At 42.2% G+C, this 21,240-nt stretch overlaps 2 protein-coding genes across 5 annotated transcripts in view; one reads left to right on the forward strand and one right to left on the reverse strand.

Annotated features, from left to right (window-relative positions):
• Atg16 (Autophagy-related 16) overlaps positions 1-21,240 on the reverse strand; it is a 397,790-nt gene that overhangs the window by 222,779 nt on the left and 153,771 nt on the right. The gene's annotated exons all lie outside the window — the stretch shown is intronic.
• The window catches only part of neo (ZP and PAN domain-containing protein neyo), a 192,235-nt gene that overhangs the window by 160,054 nt on the left and 10,941 nt on the right, over positions 1-21,240 (forward strand). For both annotated transcript variants that reach the window (XM_034328169.2, XM_034328168.2), the window contains 2 exons: positions 15,322-15,658; positions 17,845-18,510. In XM_034328169.2, the coding sequence (XP_034184060.1) occupies positions 15,322-15,658; positions 17,845-18,510 (1,003 nt within the window). The remainder of the gene's footprint in view (positions 1-15,321; positions 15,659-17,844; positions 18,511-21,240) is intronic.

Raw genomic sequence — 21,240 nt, forward strand, 5'->3', positions numbered from 1 at the left:
AAAAAAAAATACAAAATTTATTATATTTTTGATTAATGGCGAAGGGTAGCGAATGGATTTTAAATTAACATCACAAAATTGCAAATTATTTTTCAAAATTTATTTATAATAAATTATTTCACGCTTCTAATACCTAAATTGCTCGTAGCAACAAAGTGGCAAGATATAACTTACACAGCGAACCTAATAATTCCCTGTAACGTACAGCCTGTAATCCCAGATATTAAGAAGCCCCCATGCTCTGCAAGAAAACCGGTAGATTCCATTTAGCGAACGTAGCTAGAATACCATCAGGCATTTTTCTCCAACGTGATCCCTCTTTTCCCAGTAACGTCGTCGCTCCATTTAGACTAACGACCCGAGCGAATCGAGCAGCAGGAATCTGGACTATCGTCCTGGAAAATCTGGAATGTCTGGCCTCGTGCGTCACGCCCATGCGACGACCTCGCGTTGCTAGCTTTTCAGCCGGCTCGATAGCCCAATATTTATTTCGCATTGTCTCAACGGCCGCTATCGTTCCCCTCGGCTTCTTTCCTGCTCGCTGGTAGCAGGCGGAAGTCGTGAGCTAACCGCATGCATTGCATGCCGCGCGATACGATGCGATGTGCAACAACGTCAAAGAGGTCCCGCGATTTCCCTATGCAAATCGTCCGAGCTTTGCCGGGCTACCAGGCGAATCAAGGACACCTGGTAGAGCAAAGGGTGCAGCAAGCACCGTACCGTTCGTGTACAGCTAAGAGGGAGGAGGATAGCGATAGAGAGAGGACTGAATGAGCTAAAATAACCGTCGGGAATAATGCCATAGATTGGGAGGACGAGTTAGCGCGAGCATTGCGAGAAATGGACAATATATTGCTGGACCGGCCATTACAGGGGACCATTAGATAGTCGACACGTCGAGATAACGAGCATTAGCCACACAACGGCCACGTTAGGTAGGTGCTCGGGCTACGTACGGAGCCGCAGCAGCACAGCAAGATCCATAGGCAGGCACACCGCAACCGAACATCCATGTGCAACCTACCTCTTCTTTCCTCTCTCTCTCTCTCTCTCTCTCTCTCTCTCTTCCTCTGTTTTCCCTTCCCCTTTGCTTGAACCACGTGGTCAGCTTTATCGAACATTTATCGTTGCGATCGAGGAAGTTTCGTATCATATGTTCCTGTCCGTGTACCTTGTAACAGTTCATAATGCGATACCACAGGTTTACCCCACGCCGGTTAGGCTAATGATGATTCCTCTCCAATTGATTGCTACCTATGTAGGCGTTGAATTGTATCGAGTGCCTTTTAAATTGTGACAAGAAACACCGTACGATGTTCCTTGCCAGGAAGTAAATTGAGATCCTCGGAGAGCTTGCTACCGTGCCTTCCTGTACGAGGGCGTTGACTTTGCAGCTGGGTGTTAATGATGGTGAAATATATTGAATTGATGGTAGAAAATTTTTATTTATTTCTGTATTAACAGAGTTTTGTTTTAAAGAAAAATAGTTAGAAATTTATGGGAAAATGGCGATATAATTTTTAATTTTGATTTTTAACAAAATCTTCGAAACCCATAAAAACTTGCATCCACCTTCGACCCCCAGTTCCAAAGTACTCACTTTTCCCAAGGATTAATTAACACAAACAGACTACGGATGGGAAAGAGTGGTGGACAAACGTAGCTCGTAATTTCAGCGAGCATCGTCGTGGAGGAGTTGTAAAAGTGTTATTTAAAATCGCGCGGGAATAGCCGGGAAGGCATCCGAGCCGAAGTACCCACGCTAGATCCTCGTGTAAAGAGCAGTCCTCGCGATGCAGGACGTTTCCTTTTCCGGCGAGGTAGATGTTGAGATCGACTACGAAGACCGGCCCTCTTTTCCCCCCTTTCGCACCGGCAACGTTCTCGTCCCATCACTAACGAAGAACAGAAGAGAACAGAAGGGAACAGAACAGAAATGCTCTCGTGAGGATTTCTCTCGCGGTCTCTCGCATTATTGCTCGCCCCGTAGCTTCGGCTGGGTACAGTTGAATAAAGAGGGCTGGATAAGAGAGCCACAGCAAAGGTAGCGCATACCAGGACTCGGTGGGACGATACCGTGCGTAATTTCCTTTGTTTCTACCGCCCCGTTAGTTTCCAGGTGATTTCAAGAACAGTTCGATTACCTTCGACAATTTCGCGGAGGAAACGCCAGCCATCGTCTATCTCTTTCGACGTTGCAGCTGGCGAAATGAATGTGCAATCGTTGGAACGAAAGAAACGTTCGGTAGAAAGGGACAGAGGTGGGAAAAATGTTATAGAAGGGAACGGTGCGAAGTAATTTTGACGTCTCTACGGTAGACCGGGGATCCGTCGAGAGTCCCATTTTCCCGTTGATTCGCGGAAATACCAGGGCTTTTGCTTCTTTCTTATCCACCTACACCGTCGACCTGTAAACTCGTCGACGCTCGATTCCCTTCCTCGCGAAACGAACGATCGACAAAAAGGGATATTTTCTCGGTACATCGCGCAGCGCTACGCACATTTCGAAACGATCAGAAAACTGGCATAGGGAACGATCTCTCGTACCTGGTTATTTCAGGTAATGCTGTCTGACGAGAAAAAGAGTCGACGCTGATTATCCTCTGTACCTTGTGTCCACTGGCGTGTCAAGATGCCATTTTTATTTCACCGAGGTATTTTATGGGATAGAGGGAAATTTTATGTTAATTTGTTACTTGCAGTAGAAAATTGTAAAATTATGTTTGATAATTTCAAGTTTTCATACATAGAGCAGATAAAAGATAGGTATAGTAAAAAGTGATAAATATCAGCAGCCATCATAGAGTGTTAAAACACAACACAAAGGAAGATACCTCCCGAGTATCCCTATTTACGTAGTAAATAAACGTTCCGAGATATTTCCTTGGCGCGTTAAAGGTAGGAATGAAGCGCGATCGCGTATCCATCTTTGATCTCGCAACGATTCACTTTCGTCACGGTCGTCAGGCAAACTACAATTTCATCCGTTACAAATCACCGGTGCATTCATTAACCGGTACGTGCAAACGGTACCGGAATCATAATTTCCCGGGAAAAACTCTGGCGAACATCGTAAACGTCTTCATACGTAGTACAGACGCAGAGATTTATCTCGACAGGGATGGCACGTCGGCGTCGTTTGTATTAGCAAGGCGAACCATAATTTGCTGCTAATTAATGCTAAAAGCCGCGCCGCGATTTGTCTTAGCTGCTCGGCATTTACGATAATGATATCGTCGCGGCCAAGTAACGACTAAGTAGTTTAGTCACGTTCCATCCGTGGAGTATATCCTTCAGCGACGCAGAATCGGCGGCCGCGATCGATCAGGCTTTTCCTCGGCACCGTCTCTGTTGGACTTCTCGTTAGTTTCAAATCGGTCGACCGCACCGAATCTAGCTAAAGGGCCGGCACGAAGGGAGGAGGGCTGAAAGGCTGCGTTCGAAATTCCGCAATAGACGACGACGACTTTGCGTGCGTTCATGCGGAACCACCTCTTCTCCATGTGTGACCCGCACAAAGGAACAGAGACTAGGGGCTCTGGAAGGTTGCAAAGAGGACTGATCGTTAAGCGTTTCGAATCGCACCCAAGTTACGGAACTAAGGTACAAAAGGTAAGGAAGGAAAAGAATGTCATTGATGTCGAGGATGATTGTGACGATTTGAGAAATGGTATAATAGATTCAAAAAGAAATAGTTGGAAAGTTAGACCATCGATCCAACTGGCAATGGGCTGACACGGTATAACATTGTCCCGGACCAGGCGACCTATTAAAATGTAAATTGACCAGCGATACGTTTCACTAAACAGTCATTGGGGAATTTGAATGCACAGTGGATTCGATCGTTTCGCGATCCCCTCTCCCAACGATTCCCTACATTGCACTCGGTTTAAAAAGTGAACATTAGTGGAAATTAGCAGGAGGGCAACCGGTAAAGCTAAACAGAGCAGTGGATCGATAAATCGTCGTTAGGGCAATCCAGAGCAGCGCCATAAATCAGTCTGTTCCTAAGAGTCCGAGTTCCAACACCTCGTTAGTTTGTCAGTGTCGATTCCATGACCTTTCTTCCCCTTTTCCTTCTTCGAACTACGATTTTTCAGGTGGCAATGAAAGATTAAGTATTGATAGTCGAGCACGCGATATCGTGGCTCTTGGGTCGAGTTCCAGTCCTGAGGGCAGTTTCAGTCACCGGTTGATATTCGGGACCCGAAATTCTCGCCCAAATTTTTCGGTACTCGCAAACCTCTAAATAGTGTATTCTTCGACAAAATAATTGCAATTTTTAAGACACACGGTTTAGAAAATAGAAAATAGGAAAGAATGAAAAATTGCTGTCGGACAATTGTAACTATAACCATTTTACTTTTCTGTTAAGAAGCACCGCTTTAGAAGAGACAGATACATATCCGCGGACATGTCTTGAGAAATAGTGGTATCTGTCTTCCGCGGAACGAGCCACGATAGCCTACGAATTACGGCAATTCACCGAGAGTAATGTTTTTCCGTCACGTTCCAGCCGGTGGTTACACGAACTCGGACAATCGTGGTCCTTTAGACTGGATATTCATGTAACATTCATTCTACGGTTCGTCGCTTCCGCATCTATTGTCAACCGGTACACTGAATCCGGTCTGGTCTCCCTTTCGTTTCGAAGACGCGTCTCGATGCTTATCATGCTGATGCTGCCGTGTCAAAGGGATTAAGTCGTCGCGTCGTTGCGTTCGCGGCTCATTTATCATGCGATAAACGTCCAGGCCAGAAAATCGTTAGTCGTTTGCTTCGAGTTCACACGTGGGCGTCGCGCCAACGTGGAAAGCTCCGTTTCGAATTCAACATCGATCGTCTTCGAAGAAGATCGCTCTTTGTATAATCATTCTCCTATGGAATCTATAAAAAAAATCAAGGTATAGTTCCAAAATAATCAATTTTGAACTTCTTCAATGCAAATTTGGAATTATACTCCCTACAGGTAATTCGCTATCGTTAAAATTATCTCCAAATGCCCAACATTTCTTTCGACGTCTCTCAGCGAGGATTATTGGCAGAATTGCTGAAAAGCGAACGCTTGAATTCGGCTAATAAGAAAAGTTTCGAGAGGGCAACGATGATGAGAGCAGTGGAACGGGATCTGGAATCGGGTGAAATTGACTGGTTTTTGCGATAAACGTCCTCGAACAACGTTAATTACATTCCGCGTGAACGGTCTCGCGATCGAGAGAGATTCGAACGGTGATCGTCCGCTTCGAGGCTGCCACGTTTCGCCCTCGGAAATTCCTTAGAAGGGCAGAGTTATGCGGAAAGATCGCGCGACGCCGCGCCGTGAGATTACTACGACGCCTGTTGGTGCCGATTCAGAAGCTTTCCAACTTCTTAGGCGTATATCAGCCCCACTGCCGTACGAATGCACGGCCAGCCACGTTAATTAGCTACTGCGTCGCCATCGTTTCTTTATGCCAGCCTTTCAATTACCACGGCAAATCGAGCAATCGACGATACAAAGATCTGTACCGAGCCGAGTATTATTCCCAGACGACGATTATCGGTTGCGTACACAGACCGACGTTAATTAGTTAAACCATCTCGATCTGATTTTTCATAATTACAAGACTAATGGAGATGAAAAATAAAATTTCGATGTTTACGGGTTGATTGAACTTGAATAATGGTTTATGAATTATTATTGATTCGTTCCGAGTGAATAAAGATGAAAGGCTGGGGTCTTTTGAGACCCAGTTTAGAATAGTAACGGTGTATTTGATGGTTTGAAATGAATTATGAAAGGACGTTTAGGTGTTTTTGTACGCTGTAAGGTTTTACAATGAATTAAAGATGATATAACTATTTGATGATCATTCAAATGGCAGAAGCAAAAGGAATGGTACATGAAATAGAAAACTTTCACACTATTCAGTGAAGATTTATTTTTTATACGGATTAGAGAATTACTCCATTCATAGTGATTCATCATCAGCCACTCACTTTATTGAATGAATTGGAGAAGAATGGTTTTTCAACCTAAGTGTATAGTCTCTGAGAAAAATACGTATAGAAGTATAGTTTACATTTTTTTTTTCTATTCCTATAGAAATAATATATTGAATATTATTTTCTAATTAACATAGCAATTTCCTAAAAAATATAATAATCAATTCCTAATTAAATTCAAATGATTTTTAAATAAAATATAAATGATGAAAGATAAATTTAATAAACATTTGCAAGCACCAAATTCATAAACATTTAAAAATTCTTCTCGGAGGGTAAACAGGGGTTGCATAAATGCTCGACGAAACTGAATTCCTTTTCCTTGGGAACACGGAGTACAGGATGAGAGGAAAGGAAAGGACTTCCTGTAACATTTAAACGCGCATTAGCCCCTCGTTCTACGTTATTTCTTAAGGATTCATGAAGAAGGAAGTATAGCGGAAGAGGACAACGTGTATCTACGACGTAACGACGCGGATCAAGAGCACGGAAAGAGAGTGAAACTAACAATAAAAGAGACAAAAACATTCCTGGTAAACTGTACGGTTAAAGTAAAACGTTGTAAGCTGATCTCTTGAAAAGAGTACAACTCTTCAAACATACATTTTATTCTTTCGATTTAGAATCCATTTAATTTTCTCAAATTAAATTTAGTTTCAGATTAATATCTCTAACTGCAATTTATTAGCATTAGAATATTAATACATAAGACTAAAAATAATGAAATGCGAAATTTCATGTGTAGCACAATTAAAAGTGTAACCAAAGAAGAAACTATTATATTTGCAACGACGGAAGGAAATGAAAGGGAGCGAACATTCAAATGAACACGGCCGGGATTACATTGGCCGATTCGAGGTAGCTCGTACAATTCAAATCAGCCGGGTCCATGCATGAATTGATCGTTCCATTAGGATTCCCACGGAGAAAGGTCGCGGGTATAGGATTGAGCCGAATGGTCCACGACATTTCCAGTCGTTTAAAACGCAAATGTAATACGCGTAGACCGCAATCAATTAGTCACCGTATAAGGATCAGCCCTCGGTTACGGCGATATATCTGCGGTGCAGTTGGTTCGCGTTGCACGCGGTCGGTGCAGTAGGTGTAGTTGCTGGTCAACCGGTAGTCCCGCAATCGTCTGTACTCATCTGGACGGGTAGAAACCCCGCTGGGCCCCGTCTTACCGCCCCCACTCGCCACTCCTGCACCTTGTACAATGACTTGATGGCAGTGACAGGGGACCAGGCAACCGCAGCCGTCCACGATACACGGTGGCACGCGAAGACCAACCGGTATACCCATCGAGGCATCACGGTTTGTTTAAACTAAACACTGGCGAATCCGAGTAAATCATTCCTGGCGGATGGAGGGAGAATGTTGCCAGTTAGATATCCAATACGTAAGCTTTTATCTGACTGTTTTGCCCTCGCGCCTGTCTACCTGTATCCTGACTACCTGTTCGTTCACCGTTCGCTACGCTTCGCCTACTCAAGCAATGATTTTCCTCTTCGCCGAGGAAAAGTAGAAAAACACGTTTCACCGCTGCTAGTATTGTGTTTAGCTTCTCTGCTGTCTTTTGTTCCGTCAGTCAGCGCCGGCTTGTTCTTGCCTGGGTAAATGCTGGAACCTGCTATTGACTAATTAGGGAAGTGGAAATTTTTCTTGGGAAAGAATTTTTCTTTTCAATCGTGATTCGAGAAAAGATGGTTAAAGGGTAATTCGAAAGACTTGCATTATGGAATATCGAATTCCTTTTGTAATTCGCGTGCAATAATTCCAAGGTAAATTTCTTTCGGAAAAGAGTTACCAGCAATGCGGGAGTGGGCGCAAGGAGCCCGTATACCTCTTACACCGTCATGCATGAAAGCGTACAAGGGGTGCGTGATAGCGAATTCCTTCCCGATTTGATTTACATAATTCGTTACGCGGCCAGAGCATCGGATGAAAAGAAGCGTGTACGCAGAAACTGAATGAACGAACCGTCCGTGTTGCACAATGGAGGAGAGAATGTCCCAGCGACGCGTGCTACGACAGACGAAAACTCGAGGTCCTCTTTTATACACACCCGGGGTTAATGATCTTACGGGTTGTAACCGAGGACGAAAACGCGGCACGATTAAAAGAACGTTCGCTTTTAATGCGTATCCTTCTCGCCTGGTCTCGTCTCTTCGTTATTCCGCTTCCATCTTCCCTTTCCTCCCCGCCGTTTAACCCCATTTCTCCCTTCAGCGTTTGCACAACGTTCGTTCGTTCGGAGGGTTGGCCGGCGTCGTTACCGTGAGAGATAGGGACGTGCATGCGCGCAGAAATCCGACCATTAAAATATACCCTGTCAGTATGCATCGGTGTGCAGAGATCTCGACAGCATGCACGAACAAACAGGCGTACGGCGATGCCTGTTCACGGTGTAGCTTGCCTCTGCTGCTGGTTCGATGCTGGTGCTGCTGACCGTACCATTCTTGCGTGTTCGTTGCCAGCGACTTAGGGAGAATTACGGCGAAGATAGCAATAAGAGAGATACGACTTTATCGCGACTCTGTTTCTATCTACGTACACCTCTGGCTGCTGTTCAGCCCCTGTATCGTACCACTGCCGGAACGATCGATCCTCTTTTCTACCCGTGGACCCTTGTTCCATTTTCCTTTTATATCTTCGTACGTTATCAGATCATGGGGCTGCTCGTACCTCTTGTAGCATTACGCACCCGTGAAACCCGGCTGTAGATTTTAACTTTGACGATGTCGCGGTAGATATGGCTGCCACGCTCGCCCTCGGTGCTCATTAGCACCGGTGAAAAAGCAGGGATCTTATAATAAAACGTTTGGTAAGAGTACAATTGTTACGATTGTTATGCTCGAAGAGAAGTTTAATATTCGAGAACTCCGAACCGCACCCCGTATTTATTATATTCAGTTTGATGGTATTTTTAATTTACCATTAATTGCCTTTTTCCAGCATCCTTATTTCGTTAAATATCTGATTTTCTGCTTCGACATCAGGCTATTTGATATGCAGCAAGCTAATACATCGTAAATCACACCGTAATGGTTGTTCGAATGAATTAGAATTAGCTGGCGTTAGACAAGTAATTGTACTCTCGTTGAACGTTTACAGCAAGCACGTATATTATAGCTATAACGAGGCTATCGAGTGTCGTTAACATGAGCTGTTACAAGAACGCCAGATAGAAATGAATTCCACGATAAGCAGAGCGCCGTTCTTTCTCTTTATCGCTTTATCGTATGCTCGTACTGGTTACAGCAGCGATGATAGCCGGAAACTCTTTGCCACCAACCCTCCACCCTATCTCTCACTCTCGCTGTTCCCTCTTCTATCTTTCTCCCACGCCCGTTCGGTTTCTCCGAGTCTGCAACTCGGTTCGAATGATTTGCATATGCAAATGAAGCGATATAAGTAATTAATTCGCAATCAGACCGGAGTTACCGTGCTGTTATATATGCTACGGGTAGGAACCACAATTCATTAGCCGTGGCGATATTTATTAATTAGAAACGGGCACACGGGTGTACAAGCGACACGGCTTCAACCCTCGTCATTAATTATCGCTGTTCTTGCCCCGTATGCTTGCGCACTCAACCCACGCTCATCGTTCATCCTTAGACTTTTTTCCTACGGGTGAAAGCATCTGTGATATCAACCGTGTCGCGCAGGGAGTGGTCTCGTCCCCTGTCAAGGTCAGAGAAATGGGGTCAAATGGAGAAAATTTGAGAAATTAAATTGGAAAAATTGTGGTTTTTGTTCACCCTTTAAGGATTAATCTTCCACCCTTTGATCACAGAAAGATCAACTAATTAAACGGCAATTACACCAGTACATTCGACATTCTTATCTCCAACAAATTTACACTCATTTTATTTCACGTTTCGATGCAACACACGATCTGGAATCACTCGAGGGAAATCTCGGGAATCACCGGGGAACGTTTACATTCTCGGGTAGTTAGAAACGATATTTCTCGACGGCGATTCGAGAGAAATCACGATGCCAGGATTACGTAGCTACGGGGGGAAATAGAGCACGTGGAAGCACCGAGTCGTTCTCCAGGAACTTGGTAAGCACCTCGAGGTGGCAAGGAATTAGACGTTGCAGCGACGATGCACGCGCGGAGACACATGTACGTACGAGCAGCCCACGTTCAACGGTATTACCGTTTATACGTACGGCCGCTCGATGTAATTACGATAAAGTTAATGCAAGGGTGGCCCAGCTGGCTGCACGCTCGATCGACGACGGTCTGGCTGTGTAACAGGTGCTACCTCGTGAGTTTCACAGCATCGATGTATATACGTAGGGCTTTTCTCAAGTAGCGAGTAAGCAGTTAAGATATGGGCCCAGCTGCGTCTTAGGAGTAACGTTGCTAAAAGTTCGCAAACTATGGTCAACGGCAAATTTTTACCTCGTTGATGATGCTGTAACGACGTCTTAACGTATCCACTTTTCAATTTTCCTCCTAAGTAGAAAATTTATCATTGTCATACCAACTGTAAGCTAACGTGTGATCCGATATTATAGAGCAAAGGGTTAATTGAGGAACTAATTTACCAAATGTTAAGTAAATCCTTGGAGTAAAGCCCCAATTTTAATATAATTTTATATTTTAATTGAGCACTCGTCATTCCCAATTGAAAGGTAAAAATTTTAATAAATCTCATACAAAACAATGAAAATAGAAGATACTTAACACAACATCGATCTAACCAATAGACTTCAACGTCACATTTCCTTGATTACGACGACAGCTTGAGAAACCTCGAGTCCAAGAACTTTCTCTCCCTCCTGTCGTACATCGTTGAAAGAAAAAGGAAAAGTACAAGAAGAACGTCTAAAAGGGAAGAGGGAACCATAGTATTGCAGGGGACAAAGAGAACTAGAAAGAAAGACGTGGGTGTTGTATCGGTAGCGAACATCGCTGGTAAACGAACGACTCGTGGTGGTGCACTTTGTTCAGCCGAGGGGTTACGGAAGAACAGGCCAACAGGGTGGGTTATGTATTGGCACGTGTACGTAATTGTAGCTGTTTGTCGGGAAAGCGAGAGACTGGTGAACGGTAGGAGGGTGGCGAGTCCGGGAAAAGTTGATGTACAGAGGGATAAAAGAGGGATGGAGCGAGGGGGAGAATTCGAAGGATGGCGAGGGTGTCTCGTGCTATAGTCGCGGATGAACGCGCAATGCATCACGGGATTGCGTAGACGACGTATATCTCCGGGTAATAGCACGTGGATACGGGTTACAGAGATCCCATGACTGTTCGTAACTACCAAAATCCTCTCTTCTTCCTATTATCTCCACCGATCTTGACCTTTCTTCTATCTGATATCTTCTTTCGCACCCTTGTGAAGGACTACCTACGTTTAACCCCTTAAACGGCTACGTCGTACGTATACGCCATGATCAAAGTTCATGGATATATTTGGCAGGGTAAAATAATTGTTAATAATTTGGAAATATTATATTCTAAAACTTCTACAATTTTTTCAATTTTTTTTTTTTAACGATGGTATTTACAATTTTCTTTTTATCTTTACTTTAGAATTATTATAAAATAAAAAACATTATTTCTTATTCAAATTCTTTAACTTACTAATCCAAATTTTAATGGTTTTTAAAAATATCTTGTCTACCTTCACATTTTTAATTACCTTATCAACTAATAACCCTAACACCAGTCAAAACATTAATCAACTTACAATCTATTTTACACCAAGTCAAAACACTAAGCAATAAATCATACCAAACAATCCCGTTCATTTTTCACGAAATATAAATTTAATATTTCCTGTATTATGAAACAGGCTATTCATTCCGGTAGCATATCTTTTTCATGCACACTTAAGAATGGCGTTTATGCGAGCCGTTAAACAGATTAGTTTATTTCGACCTGAAAAAAATGTTCTAGATATGAAGCTGTTCCAGCTTACAAAGAGTCATACAGTTCTTATAGGAGGATCATTAATAAAGCTGCTTATCCGAACGTGAATATAAAAAGGGGGTTACGGATGCAAATTAGCGTTTTTTAACCAGCCCCGTGAATGCATAAATGATGGGAAGTATATAATAGGAAACAGGAAATGCCAGATTACATATGATCACTTATACTTCGCTTTTATAACATTTCCCCGTTCGACCGTTATCCTAGATGGTTAACACGGATCAATCGAAGTTTTACGGCTTTTTCTTGCACGGTTATTTTCATCCAAATCTCCCATGTGGCTACGACAACTGCAACGTCCACTTGTTTTATCGCTCCCCCAGGCTCGTGACGAAATTTCTCTACCGTTCGCGACACATCCATGGAGACTTCGATGGAGATTCCTTTTCATCTCTGGATTCCTTACATCCCTGCTTTCTTTATATCCTTGCGACCTACGCATCTCTGCATCCATTGCAGCAATCTTGCAAAATTTTGCAAAAATTTTAGTAATTTGGTCAGAAATTTTGTTTAAATGCTGCTTCCTCATGCTCGAGTTTCTCCCACAAAATGTCTCCTTTTTCCTTCTTTAAATCGCCTTCGTTCGATTTATTTATTTTACCGAGCCACCTTGGGAATCGAATGGAAGTTAGACGCGACGACGAATAATTTGAGATTCATCGAGATGCAACGGGTCGAGTCACTTGTAATTCGTTTCCGGCGCCACCCCGACCCACCCTCGATCCGTGCTGCCCTTTTTTTGTTTGGCCATTTGTTCGAAATAGCCAGGCGCGAAAAGATGGCTGTAGAATTTTAAAGGAATTGTCTCGATAGAAAGGGTGGAACGGGGTTGAAGAAAGGACGAGAATAAGGACATCTCTCTGTTGAAGTTAACTTCGCATTTAACATCTCCTCCGGGGGTTAAAATTTCCCCTGGAAGTTTATCCTAACTTGCGCAACGGGGTACATCTTCCACCCTGCCACGAGGAAAGAAAAATCACAGAGGGTTTTTGAATCGTTGAACAAAGGAGAGCTCTTGCGTCGTTTTGTTGATGAACGTTTTGCATTGAAATAGAAGCGGACAGGAAGGGGAACGTTTAATGGAGATGGATGAATGTAAGTCGAGTTTGAGGCTTGATAGAATTCTTTGAAGGATGCACGAATTATTAATGAATGGATATCAGAAAATGCAAATTTCGAGGGAATGTGAAAATTCTTGGAGGAAAGTGAGGTAGGGTAAATGGAGGATTTTATGCTTTGAAATTTGAAGAATGAGGAGTATGGATAAAATATTTTTCGAGAGGAAATTGTTAAATTTGGAATATTTTCACTTCATATACATTCAAATAATTATTAAGAAAATTATACTATTAACAAATTCGGGTCGGGATTAGGTTGGGATCGGGTCGAAAATTGCTCTTAGGTTTGAGTTGGACCCCAAACGAATTATGTTGTCAAATGATAATGAGAGTAAACATTATTCTTCCTACCCGAGGTTCCCAAGAGAACGAAATAAAGGAATTAATTTAGACGAAAGAGAGATGAGCAAAGTAAGCCTTGGAGATTAATGGCTCGATTGGATGGCAATATTGGCGTAACAGCAATTTGCGCGGGAAATATCGTTTGACGTTTCTGTTAAAGGATCGATGACGATCGGACGATGGGTAGCCGCGCGTAAATCTTGTCGCGCTACAATCACTGGCCGGATCAGCGAGTCGGATAAAAGTAATTCCCGATAAAAGCGATTTCCCCAGTCGTGTGCGCGGAATGAATAATAAACGCAGCTGGAACGCGCATATCGTCGGCCAATTATTTGAATCGCGAACAATTTCGTCGGGACTTGTTGATTTAACGAACGAGAACCGTTGCGTCGGGCAGATAGGTTCGGCTACGAAGCTGAATCAATTCTTCATCTCGATACCTGTTGTTTCATCGAACGATATCTCGTTCGATCGAGCGATTCTACTGTGTCATGGATCGATAAGATCATTTAGCTAACTGAAAACGCAATGATAAGGGGATATTTTTGACGTCCTATTTCAGTGGAACATCATTTTGATAGGATCTTTTTAATTATCTTCGGAACATGGTTTTAATTTTAGTTCAATTACCTGAGGAATTGATCTCCTCCTATAATAATTAATTTAAAAATATCTAACTACAGAAATAATAAGGGATTAATTAGAACAAAATTGATAAATTTTATTTTTTTTGTAAACCCTATTTGATTGGTGATACCATCTATCACTTTCTTTAGGGTGATACCAACTTTGATTGGCTATACCCCTGAGGGTAAGGGCTTAAGGTTAAGATCGGTCAGCTCTTGAGCCCTGATACGACCACCGGGACCGTAAAGCCTAGATCTGCTCCTTTTGTTTGTCATTTTCAAAAGAAAGTAGTGAACTAAATCAATTTTAATGAAAGAATTCTTTTTTTCAAATAATAAATTGCGAACCTTTTCTAAAAATTAAATTTTCAAACGTTTAGTAACAATTTTTAGTTTCTTTTTATTTTATTCTTGATTTTTACAAATACGATAAACATTATCTTCTTAACTAAACAATTATCTCCAAGAATTTTACGTTTACTTTAACACGAAGTGTGGAATCAGCTTGACGAAGACGACGTCTCCAACTGGGAAGCGTGATAAAAAAAGAATCGCGCGATAATCAGGAGAATTGTAGGCGATTCAACTATACGTTCGATTGAATAGGGTCGTTTTATCGCGACCAGCCGCGTAAGGGCGCAGTGATTTTTCGACTCGGCTTTCGCTCGACGAGAACCCCGAGAATATTGAAATCATAACGTAGCCGACCATGAATATTATTCAGGTCTTAAGGCGATATAATCCAAAATCGATGGAGCCACGTGGAATAAATTTGGCACCCTGCTGTTCGCACTAAGCGCCGTGCAGGAGGTCGAGGTGGGTGCTAACAGTTACGAAAAGTGGTTTAGTTTTTAACGACGAAAATATCCTTTTCCCCTTTCATTTTTTCCCTGCTATTATTTATTCAGAAATAAACGAAGAATAATAATATTTAACATATAAAGCGTATAATTTCGAGCAAATCCGTTAACCAGCTTCCACAACAATTTCTGACCCGAATTCGAGTTAGTACCAGATAATTCCTCTTTACGTGCCGCGCCTACGGTTTAATTAATTCCCGTATTGTTCCGTTGTAATCCAGAAATTTGACCCTCGCTTTATTTGCATCGATAGTATGTCGTTATGATAATATTTGTGGAAAGGTATCGTTGTTTTATCAGACTTTATGCAACAGGCCAATTTAGCAGATTACTTCATAGAAATATTTAGAGTATCGGGTACCCGACACCAAGTCACAAATATTTTTGTAGTAACGTCAGAAAATTCTTATTCTAACCACGAAATTTTATTTCTGTTTCAGATCTGCCAATTACGCGAATTCAACGAAACAATGCGAACTTTCGGACATGGACCGCTTAACTGTTGCCGGATCCAACGCTTTCCAAATAGCTAAAGGCTTCGATTATTTAGAGAATCATTGCGTGGACGAACCAGTGAAGCTCTGCGAATTCAAAAAATTGAACGGCCGTATCTTGAAGACAGTGGATTCCGTGTACCAGGACGTTGGCAGCGCCGAAGAATGCAGAGAACTCTGCTTGAACTCCCCGTTCCGTTGTCATTCTTACGACTACGGTGACACCGGCGACATGGTCTGCCGTCTCAGCCATCATTCCAGAGCCACTCTCTCCGATATTCAGGTGAGAAAGCAACAAATTCCTTCTTTCGAATAGCTACTTGACAAGCTTTACCTTTACAACATTCGTGGAAATTACATAGCATAAGTGGTAACAATATTTCTGCTTTGTACACTTCAAAATTATCTGAACATCTATGTATATATTTGCATAATTAGTTTGATAATAATTTTAGTGAAATTTTTAATTTTATACAAATTTATGAATTAGAATATGAAATATTTTGCAAAAACAAAGAAGCAACGTTTACATCGTTAATTATTCAACAAGAAACGTTCTGAAAGTTGCCCCTAGAAACACCAGAAAATAAAAAACTTTGCAACGTGAGATTTCACCGGTGGAAGTTACTTTAATTCATTCAGGGAGCGAAGTAAAACAATTCGACGTCAATTTCGAGTACGGAGCTCGGTTGGAAATCGTAGACCACACAGTTCACCAGCCCACGTAGCACGTTGAAAGGGTCGACGTGGGTTTTCTGTAAACGCGATTACATCGCACACGCGTGAACCAGCTCGAACAATTCGCCGAGAGCGCATTCGTGGAAAATCGAGTTTCCATCGCAGATGCTTACCCTATCGAGGCTGCGGATGGCTCTTCAGCTTGCGCATACGGGAGAACCTCCATGGCCCGAGGAAGTTAAGACAAAGACTTTTCTTCTCGCCAACCTGTTGAAGAATCAGTTCACTCTATTTCCGTTGGCGTTTGACGTCGAACCGAATCACTGCTGCTTTTTTATACATCCAACCTCATCGCGATTCTTTTCCATTTTCCTTCTGACCTGTCAGAGATTCTTCCAAAAACCCGAATAGTCGAAAAAAAAATTTATATTCTTCCTTTATAATTTCTAATCTTGAATTAGAATTTCTGAATAGCGACAAATGTCTCATAAATTCCAGTTATTTTTAGTAACTATACTTTCCAGTAGGATCATTTATAATTGAAGGAGTATATAAATACTATTTCCTTATAATGGTTAATCAAGATGAAGATTTGTAAGTACTTATACTGTCTTTCCAATAATTATACAAGCCGTGTAATAGGCTATTAATTCGGGTAAAGGGAAGTCATCGAAAGCAGTTAATACGATATTTCCGATAATGAGCGAGCTGTTCTGGTTTGATGCATCTCGCGATTCATTAACGGATAACGCGATAAACAAGACTCCTGGGTTCGTGGTAATTTGCCTTGCGAGTAGTAAATGGTGGTAATACATATAGAGGATGTTTATGGGCATATGCGAGTGGTTGGTAGTCATTAGTAGTCGTAAAAAAGTCGATTGATTATACTATCCTAAGGGCCATCCAATAATAGTCGATCAACAAAATTTATATTTGAAAATAAATAATAGAGTTTCTTGAAATGTGATCATTCTCTGATCCCTCTGCTATAAAATTCAGAAGCTCCTGAAGTTAAATGTGAGAAAAAATTATGAATTTAATTGCTGAACTAATATTATAAATTAATCCTTTTATATTCTCAAGATTGTATTCTCGGAATTCCTAATTTAAACACGGTCTCTTCAATTCCTTCATAAAAACATGTTCTTCACGCTCACACTAAATTAGCTAATTACCAACACACAAAAGCACCCTACCTCCTACACGTATACTTTTTAGTTTCACCGCTCTAATGAGTTCCACTGCTTCTGAGTTCTTGCTCCCCCTCGAAAAATGTTCGCAAAGCGTGTATTATCACGTTACGTGCTGCGTGAAATTTAAGGTTTATGACCAACGTTTTAAAGCACAGTTAAAAGTCATGGTGCGATGCTTAACCCTTGTGTCAATAACCGAGGGACAATAACCGGCTGCTCATCTTCGCATTGACGTTAAGATTTCTTGCAATTGCAACTTTTTATTTAAAAAATAATATTTAAACAGCAGAAAAATCACTTGAGATATTCAAATATTCTCATCAGTATAAGTGCATACAGAATTCCTGGTCTAGATTTCCAACCCTTCGATAGAATTCCATTCGGTAAATTGTAAAATACTTAAAAATGGTCCCTTAATTTATTCCTGAAGGGACAAATATTTAGTGCAATTAGAAAAGAAAATAAAGAATATATTACAAGGATATTTAGGTGTTTCAGCTAACGAATCTACACTGACTCTGTTGTCAAACGTCTAATTAATATTAAGTGGTTACAAAGAACAAAGACAATAAAATAGGCAATTGTTGGTTGACTTCAGGAACCTTATCTCGATGTGCCGGAGGGATCAACGTACGAGCTGAGCTCCTGCTACAACGTCACCATCGACTGCCGTGCCGGCGACATGGTGACGCGAATCCAGACCAGCAAACTGTTCTACGGCAAGGTGTACGTGAAGGGATCTCCTAACTCGTGCGTGCAGGACGTGAAAGGTGCCTTGGAATTCGAGCTTCGGATGGCCTACGACGATCTGGAATGCAACATCAGACAGCAAGGACTTGGACGGTATCTGAACGACGTCGTGATTCAGCATCACGACACGATCGTCACAAGTTCCGACCTTGGCCTCGCCGTCACCTGCCAGTACGACCTGACCAACAAAACGGTGTCGAACGAGGTCGACCTCGGTGTACACGGTGACATAACCCCGGCCTTATCCGAGGAGGTAATCGTCGATTCCCCCAACGTAGCCATGAAGATCACCGACCGCAGTGGAAACGAAGCGATACCAACCGCCGAAGTCGGTGATCCTCTCGCGTTGAAGTTCGAGATCCTCGACCCGAACAGCCCGTACGAGATCTTTGTACGCGAACTGGTGGCCATGGACGGCGTCGACTCCAGCGAGATAGTCTTAATTGACTCGGACGGTTGCCCCACCGATCACGTTATCATGGGTCCGCTCTACAAGTCGGCTACCACCGGCAAGGTAAGTGTTCCACTCGAATGCTTTATCATCTATCGTTGTACCGTTGCGAGGATACGTTGAATCCTCGGTCGCGCTAAATTCTCGGTAGCGAGGTTTCAAGCTCGCGAGATCCCGACCGGACACGTACGGAACTACTTTTCTTCTTCTTATTTATTTTCCTTCTTTTTTTTTCTTCTTCTTCTTTCTTTCGCAAAGCGGAAACGTGTCTCATTAGCTCTCTTCCCTCCCCTAACATCGTCGCCTTTAATCGAACTGTCATCTTGCACGCTAAAGACGAACAGAGCTACGTGACCGTGCTCTACGCGACGCGACGCGACGGGGACAAACGCGGTTACACGGCGAACAGCTGTCACCGCAAGAACTATTATTACCCCGTGCCGGCACCGAGACGCCTTGTAATTCCCTGTACGCTTAGCATCGTCGAGCGTTAACGATAGGAAAAAGCAGGGCCAATGTGATCGAATGTAATTCGACCGAGTGGCGAAACGACACCGCTAATAGAGATGCCCCGATGCTGATAACGTCGATCCTTGATCGGGGTTACCGTTATGGGAACGTATGCGACGATTTTCTGCCTTCCGATCGGCCAGAGAGGGAGAAGGAAGAAGGCAGAAGTCTCGGACAGACATCATGCTAATCAATCACTTGAACGGATTTTACGACGGGAAGCAATTTGCTCGCCCCGTAATAGGTCGCAGATGTACCGTCCTTTCTAAGACGTCGCGTGATGATGTAGACTCGCGTTTACTTCCACTCTTCAACGTTATTCCCCGCGTCTAATGTTTACTGCTGTTTGCCTGATTATTCGGTAAATAAATGATCTTACACTTTGACGGATATGGAGTACTACCGATGCTGGAACAATCTACTAGCGCAATTAAGCTTTTAGGTACAGCATCGAGTAAAGTAGACTTCCTTAGGGAAAATGGTGATATAGGGGGAGGTGGAAGTCTCGAATTTTAATTTTTAGGATGTTGATATTAAAAGTGATTTAGAAATTGGGAAAATGAAATTAAAATTAAGCCTTTCTTTATGGTCCGAGGGATAATCTCTGGCTTAAAAGAGAGCCAAGTAGGAAGTAATTTGAAGATAATCGATGAGGTATCAATTTCTAATATAAATTATGCAATCAGTATTAAATTGCTCCAGCCACGTATGAAACGGTACAAGGTAAACAGATGGTAGATAGAAGGGAAATACAACAAAAGGAAGCAAGAAAGTAGTCGATATGTTTCCGTGTAGTACCAAGACGTTGATCAATGATTATACCACGCCCACTATCGGAATGAATGACGTTATCGATGTAACAACGACTCAAACATCGATGCGTGCATGTTAAAGCGTCAAAATACAGCTGCATCATCGATGAGGCGCGATTGTACCAGGAGGATATGGAATCCTGTGTCGTGAAAGTAAATTGCTTTTGAATTTATTCGCTACCAATTTGAATTCTTTAGAACGTTCAATATCTTTATTTATCGCTAAATTAACGTCAACCAGACATGAATTTCGATTAAAGAAAATTGCTTATTTAATTTAGGAATTATAATAATTACAATGTTACACATTGCAAGAGGTCTCTAATAAATCCTTACGATGGCACGTTTCAATCATTAGATAACCAAAGCACGATTGTGACAACAGAAATTATTCTGTTATTAATGATCATCATTTCCGTATATTCCATGCGGAGAGGCACGTAATCACATAGCTTCAAGATTATGTTAATGGACGAAAATGCTATTTGCTCGCTAAAATTGGGTATGTTAAGTCAGGCTAAGTATCTTCAGTAAATTAGATACGCTTGTGTATCAGGTAAGCCAAGTTCGTATCAGCCGGTTGTGTAATTTACGTTGACTATATTAAGTAGATTAGATAGATTAAACATGCTATAGGTTCGAGATATATCGATTAGACTCGACTACGCCTGATTATGCGTTAACGCATTGAAATTATTTACTACTTCTTTTATAAATTTTCATACGAAAATTTTACGTGTCTTCACGTTTCAGTGGATCAGATTGGCAAGTTCGTTTTTCATAAAATTAAAATTTTGTCTCTCTCCGTGGTCCGCCGTTTTAGAGTTCACGTTTGCAGATGCCAAATGGCAAATTTAAATTCTAAAGAAACTTCCGAGTACCATTAATATTAACTTGAAAAATTTAATGCGTTAAGAGGCAAGGCAAAGGGTTAACGCACCGTTGAATCATCACGGTCATTTTGCCTCTACTGAAAGTTCTAAGAAGAAGTGAAGCATTTTCCAAGTTGAACGTCCGCGTACCGCAAACGCGATTGATGTTTCATCCTAAGAGGAGTAAAACAAACGGATCGTTACGATAGTAGCAGCTAGAAACAAGATTCCCAGACGGGGCAAGAAGGGGATTGAGCAGCGAGGAGCATACCGCCTCGTTAACTCGTCGTTCCACATCATTTGCTCGCGCGGGTGGGGGCGCGTCATGGAGCAATATCGCTGTATTAGAAAGTAATAACAGTCTGCGAGGAAACAAAAAATGTAAGGAAAATTTATGCCCGTTAATCCAGGAAAGATGCACCGTAACGAGATATATCACCTGACCGGTGTGCCACCCTGACACCCCTCTTAGACCTTCCTAACACAATCTCCTCTCAATGATTCTACAGATCACGCGAGGCTAACCTCATTTCCTCCTTAGACTTGTCCAAGTAACGAGGCCTGGATCTACAGCTGCCATCCTCGTACACAGGAAATTA

Source organism: Osmia lignaria, chromosome 1 (genome assembly GCF_051020975.1).
Source record: "Osmia lignaria lignaria isolate PbOS001 chromosome 1, iyOsmLign1, whole genome shotgun sequence".
Taxonomy (NCBI): domain Eukaryota; kingdom Metazoa; phylum Arthropoda; class Insecta; order Hymenoptera; family Megachilidae; genus Osmia; species Osmia lignaria.